The sequence below is a fragment of the Cibotium barometz genome, chromosome 57 (assembly GCF_041138505.1).
Source record: "Cibotium barometz isolate CiBa-2024 chromosome 57, ASM4113850v1, whole genome shotgun sequence".
Classification (NCBI taxonomy): domain Eukaryota; kingdom Viridiplantae; phylum Streptophyta; class Polypodiopsida; order Cyatheales; family Cibotiaceae; genus Cibotium; species Cibotium barometz.
Genome location: NC_141102.1, coordinates 4,243,910 through 4,250,502, shown reverse-complemented (window position 1 = coordinate 4,250,502; position 6,593 = coordinate 4,243,910). Strand labels below are relative to the sequence as shown.

Below are 6,593 nucleotides of genomic sequence, written 5' to 3'. Positions count from 1 at the left end.
TTTTTCTTTGATAACACGCTTGAAATTTCTTCATATGCTAAAAATTCTCTCGCAAAAAAAAATGAGCACACTGGATCGTGTGGAAAGGGAGGCAGGCAGGCACATGGCCAATGCCCTGACAACTTCACCCAAAAGGAGAGTAATGATTCAGGAGACAAAAACGGCCAAGGTAACATGGGAAAAAAGCTGTACAAATTATATGGCCAGATATCAATGTCATTACTCAAATTCACAAAAAAATAAAAGTAATTCAGATAGTCAGTCTCTAGGCCTCTTAAGCCAACAATTTTTCAGACGGAACTTAGAAGTACAAATTCCAAATAGAAAGATACAGGGTGCCCAAAAGCTACACGGAATGTTACAATGAGCCTGAAACAAACGAGTAATCTACAGTAACCTAAATCTATTTTCAAGTGATAATGATGAAGATTACAAGGCCATAAAAGACTCTAAATGTCATCTTGCTTCTCCAGGTCTGATGCTTTGGAGGCGTCTTTGGAAAGGAGACATGAGGGGGTGTAGGCCTCCACAATAGACTCGGACGTGATCACCTCCTTCACCTCCTTGCAGGTTGCCACCAGCGGGGACACACTGAAGGAAGGGTAGAAGAACTTCCTGCAGATGTAGGCGAACACCAGGGTGGCTATGAGTGGTGGCACCAGCAGAAACACATAAACAAACTTCTTCACACCGAAATAACCCAGCATTGTAAGCTGGGACAAGAAGAGGGCAGCCAGAATTCTGGAGTGTATGTGGGGCCACATCCGACCTCCACTCTCGAAACTCGGCACCACCACATTCAGGGCCTGAACATCAAAGAAACAAGGATGTGATGAGAGTGTGCATTCTTCCCGTGAAAACTAACTCGTTGTCAAAATGGGTTCTCATGATGCACTGCATGCCTAGAACAATCATAATTCCTTCCTGAAATGTATAACTGATGTGTGAGTGTGCATGTGGGGCACATAAGCGCATGCCTGAAACAACAGTATATCCTACTTGAATGCACCCGTGTATGAGAGTGCCCATGCAGAGGTTTGTAGTGCGCCATCAATCCATATCCCTACATGTAAATTGATGTGTATCCAGATATACAACACGTAAGGGGGTGCAGTATCAACCCCATCCATCCAAGCAAGAAGGAATTGGTGATTGAGTTTTCACAGTTGGGTACCTGGTTCCGCATGAGTAGCCACCCTAGTCCAAAGTAAACAATTGCAAAAGGCAAGATAGCAGGTGCAATCACTGCATAGCACATGGTGATCGTGAAAATGAGCATATCCCCAGGCACACATGTAGCATAGCTGAAAGATCCAGGAGCCCAAGCATCTTTGGTTTCTTCCTCGGTCTTGCAAAGGTACTTCCTCTTTAAGTGGTAGATGATGAGGGGGACAATGCGGGAGAGTGTCAAGCCATAACCCACAAAGAACCTGCAAACATAGCCTCCAAGATTAAGCAATTGCACAATAAACCCAACTCCAGAATGTGGAGGAATTCCAAACACTTGAAAACAAGCTGGAGTTGACAACTGACAAAAAACGTACTTAAGGGCCACAAAGGAGATAAAAAAAGTGGCTTGCAGAGGCAGTGATTTGCTGAGAAGCGTGATGATGGACTTTGGGTCATTGATGAGTTCATTGAGGGAATTGAAGAGGCTGCCCGCTAGGGTGACGCCCAAGAAAACATTGAACACATTGAAGTAGAAGAACTTGCCAGCTGCTGCCCTTACAAGATGGCTTTGTGCTGGAATGCCTTCAATCTGGGAGAGCTTCAAGAGGAGGGTGGGCAACAGCATAAGGAATATTATGAGCACAATTTGAGGCAAGAAAGCTTGGAGAATTGTGTTGATCTCCGGCTGGTCCACCACTGGCTTCAGGAATGGTAGTTTTTTCTCCAGATTGTCCAGTGAAATGATGGCTGATATGAAAGCTATGGGAATCATGTAGAACAGAATTGTAAGTAGTACCACACCGTATACTGAGAACTGCCGGACTAGCCTTTGTACAAAGGGTATAGGGAGGTTTCCCCAAACCACCTCCCTCGGCTCCGGAGCTGCCATTGTCGTCCACTGATTTGCGTACTCACTATGCATCACCTGCACATACTCTCAATTTTACTTCTAAGCCAAAGATAAAAAAATAAACAAAATAAAAAAAATAAAGAGCCGAAGAGAGTAAAAAATTCATTCCCCAACGTTGAACTGTTGAAAGATAAAGCAATGGAGGTTGGCACACACCTGTGCAGCACTTGTCGCAGCAGACCTGCTGTTGAAAAAGACGAGGGCAGCCCCTTGCTGGGACTTCGAGCGGGTGAGGCTCTGCTCATCCTTCAGCTTGGGAGCGAGCTTCTCCATCTGCTCCCGATAGTAATCGATGGAGTCCACTTTGGGACCAAAAAGCCCCAGGGTTCCTGTCTTGTGCATGGGTCTGCTCTTGGACTGCTCATAGACAGCCTCTGCATGAGCAAGATTCTTTCTACATGTCTCCATCTCGGTCCATATTTTGGAAGCCTGCCCAAGAGAACCATAAACCGAAATCATATGTTAAAAAAGAAGACAGTATTGCCCCTCCCAATCACGATTGTCCATTGCAATCTTTGCCATGAAAAAAAATGTTACTTATCATAGAACGAAGCCTAAAAGAAAACAAGTAATATAATTAAAGGCGCTATAAGAGAATCGAGGGTTACTTTGGACAAATTAGTGACAATAATGCAACTCTCATAGGTGCCCGGATGCAGTCTTCTGAAGAAGGTGTCCACCTCCTCTGAAACGGAGCCACTGGTGGGAGGGGGGATGTCCCTAACAAGAACAGCATATTGCTCTGGCCTGGCCTTCGGGGACGATAAATCTTGGGTCCTCAGCACCACTACATGCTTGTAAGATTTCCAAAGGACATACAGAGTGGCTATGGTGAGCCAGTATGCCCCAATTGCAAAAGCCCACAAGCGGCTGCTCTCGTTCTGTGTCCAAAATTCACCTCTTTGTTATTATAGCCAAGACACACACGCATGCTTGTAGGATTTTCAAATAGCAGAGAGGTGGCTATGGTGAGTCAACAAGGCAGCTGCTCTCATCTTATGTCAAGTAGAGTTCCAAAGAGAAATGCACGCAAGCACCACATATGAAGTTGCATAAGAGGATACAAAAATTCACACCTTCACGTTGCCCATTGCAACCTTGTCGAAATTGGTGAATGAAAAATTTGAAGCTTTTCTATTGGCTTCAAAGTTGTCATCTGTTCCACTGAGGGGCAGCAGCACCGGCACGCAGAAGAATGCCGTGTAAAGACAAATCCACAGAGCTGTAAAATAATAATAATATTACTGTTATTATAAAGATCCCACATTAGATAGCAATAGGGGATTTGAGAGAGGGAACCAACAATTAATCAAATGTGCAAGCTGAGTTAACCAAGAAATCTTCGTTAGTGAATACAATTGCACCACAGGATTACCAGAGCTGAGAAAGATCATGTAGACGGTAGCGTCCAGGCCTGCATGTTGGAGGATCTGGTCCTCTGTTGCAGACCAAGCTTCAGAGATCCAGGAGAAAGGGCCAGTCTGAGAAGGAGGGGGGATGTTCTTGATAATTTTACTAGGATAATACACAACAGCGTTGCCTGGCTTCTTAGAGAGCCAAGCATGGAGGATAACGAGGATTAAGAAGATAATTAGGGAAGTAATGAGGGAGGTTACAAAGCCTGAGGTATCCATGGTTAATTAAACAGTGAAACAACTTGCAGCAAGCTGCGGGCTATGCCGTGAAAGGCTATGGTAGCTCTCAGCTCATGAGCTCACAGTTCGCTTTGTAGAAAAGGAAAGAAGACGTTGTGGAGAGGGAGGCAGAAGCTTGCAAGATATTGTCCAAACTTGCAAAGTTGCCAACACGGTGTAGAACGATGGTGACGTGTCGCTAGCCTTGTTGAAGATTTTTCATTTCTGAAATATTTGGCGATATTAAATAGAGGCCATTTCGACACGCAATGGACGCGAAATGGGCAAATACGATGCTGTGTGGACGGACGGGCTGGGCCTACGTGGCCCACGGAGTCGGTTCGATTAATGCACGTCTGGCCATATAGCCTGGGATGGGTGTCGGCGGCCCATTTTGGCAGTGTGTGAATCTAGCCCGGCCACTTTGCAAACGTAGGTGTCGACCGGACCGAACCTTCTTGGAATCATTTCCGATCACGGAGCTCGCACCACCACCGTTTCTTTTAATAACTAACCCGCAGCGGCGTCTCCTCTTACCATCACTCCACGCCCCTGGAGGGTGGGGTCTTGCAACGGCTAGAACTTGGGTAGTCAGGGCTCCTGATGGATCGCCTTCTATCGTCCGCCAGGCTGGTCCGTCGTTGCTGTCATCCGGGCCCACTTCCACGCTGGCCACGCTGGCTTTGTTGCTTGTCTACCCATTGGTGATCCGATCTGATTAAGTATGGCCCCCACCGCCCTTGAGGCGACTGTGGGCCCCAGCCTCTATCCCTCCCAGGGCCTCCCTCATCGATAAACTTATTAACAAGGTCCTTCCATAATCCCATCCCATTTCATCATTTGAAAAGAAAAAGATGAAAAAAATCTTTTTCTTTTTTTCAAATTTTCGATCCGCATCAGTACGTACAGCCTGGCCTGCTAAGGTGCTGTTCACGCGAGACATTGGGAGCACATGCCCACTGGAGTAATAATTTTCAGTTCACTCCAGCTGTATTACAAGAACTGAAGGTCCACTAGTCAATGTTTTGAACTCCACTTAACACGAGCGGTTACATCTACCACTATCTCCAAAACCAACTCTAGACCACCTCTGCTCAGGCGACCCCCTCTCTTTCACCTTCGTTGCATGCTCGTCTCTGCCATTTAACAAGCTGGTTAACCGCCACGCGTTGCAGTGCGTGACCTGAACTCCCACAAGCACCTCCAGCTGGTCGCCCACTATTAAAGGGACTCCATATGCTTTGCGAGAACAAGCCCTAAGAAAGCATAGATTTTGGTACTTTGTGTGTGAAAAACGATTCATACTACATAGGGTCCCCAAGTTCCAACTGTTCTTTTTAGGGACCCAAGTCCCAATTAATTATATACGAATATTTCGATTTTTAAAGGTTTTTTGCCATTCTTAAAGCTCAAAAACTGCCTCTTTTGGCAGGCCTTCCATACGAATGGTAGCTTCAACAAGATAGCTTCATGGAGTCAATCACCATAATGGCCAATGCCACACAAATGATCAAATGGGACTCTACCATCGATTGCAAAAACATCAACCAAGCCAAAGTCCCCTCTTGGTATACATCTGGAAAGAAAAAATCCAAGACTCCCACATTCTACAGCTGAGTTTGCTGCCAGTAGGAGATAAGTGAGCCTTAAGGTGAGGGCAGACTCTTCTAGTTAAACAGAGACCAAATAAGAAACAAGTTTTCCTTACAGCGTGGCTGTGTTGATCTAATTGTTCAAAGATGCAATGAATTGAATGTTATCATTCCTCATGTGGGTAAATGTTTGCAGAAGCTCTTAGATGGGGATCTTCCAAGAACTTTCACAAACTCCCAAACCCACATATTGCAACCAATTTGGAGTTTAAACTCAACAAAAGGTGGGCTCTGAACTGGAACAAGCATCAATGGTCATTTCGTTTCAAAATTATTTGGGCCTTTGCCCAAGAAAGGAAGCATGCAATCTTGGTTTGGCTCGTTGTTCACAAAGCAATTTGGACGCAGGAGAGAGCTCGGAAGTTGGGAATGGTCTATGCCCTCGATGTAAAGCAAATTTTGAGACCGTTTCTCATCTCTTTTACACATGCCCTGACACTGAACAGTTTCTGAAAGTGCTTAATGATGCCTTCGGGAAGACTAGAAACTTCCCGCTTAGCTGGAAAGAAGTTCTGTTAGGGGAATGTCGACAGCTAGACCCCTTAATCTGGCAGTCTGTCAGATGTCTCCTGTTGTGGCATGTCTAGAAACAAAGGAATGAAGCCCTCTTTGTCATAAAAACTAATCACAATTTTCTATTTCTTGACAGCATTCTCAAGCTGACCAAGCAAGTCCAACCTAGAGGTGAAAGTTCTGAAGCTGGTTGCTGGCAGGATCATCCGTGGCGAAAGTGGAGGAAAGTTCTGAATTCTTCTAACTCCAACACTAGGGCAAGCATGTGTCAAGGCCTAGAAAAGGAATGCTTCAGCAGGCTCCATTATGGTGGTCATCGGGCTTAGTCCACTGAAGAATACAGAGGGGGGACAGCACACCTTTTCATTCATGTCCTTTGCTCTGTATATAGGTGTCTGTATATAGGTGGTTCATCCTCAGTCCACTGGCTCTATGTTATTCTTAGCAATCCCTTTCCTGTTCAGAGAGGCGTATTCATCTTTGAGTGCTTTTGGATTGTAGCTAAAGCCACCTATTGGCTTAGCTGTTTTATGGGTCCCCCCAAGGACTTTCCTGATGGGACGTTGTAATTTCCTCCTCTCTTAATATATTCTTGTTTCTACGAAAAAAAAAACATCAACCAAGTAATGAAGAGCAAAGAAGCTAGGATTTCTATCCTTAGACAAGTCCAAACTCTCAAAGGTACAAGTCTATGGCTAATCGAAGACTTGACAC

At 45.2% G+C, this 6,593-nt stretch overlaps 1 protein-coding gene across 1 annotated transcript; it reads right to left on the bottom strand.

The window, feature by feature from the left end:
- Nucleotides 1–200: 200 nt before the first annotated feature.
- ERD4 (Early-responsive to dehydration stress protein (ERD4)) lies at nt 201–3,956 on the bottom strand. Its single transcript, XM_086792046.1, has 7 exons — nt 3,456–3,956; nt 3,157–3,302; nt 2,689–2,961; nt 2,237–2,509; nt 1,545–2,095; nt 1,175–1,430; nt 201–806 (listed from the first exon to the last, which is right to left on the bottom strand). The coding sequence occupies exons 1-7, from the start codon at nt 3,712–3,714 to the stop codon at nt 450–452; spliced, it is 2,115 nt and encodes a 704-aa protein (XP_086648172.1). The 5' UTR covers nt 3,715–3,956; the 3' UTR covers nt 201–449.
- Between the last annotated feature and the right edge of the window lie 2,637 nt (nt 3,957–6,593).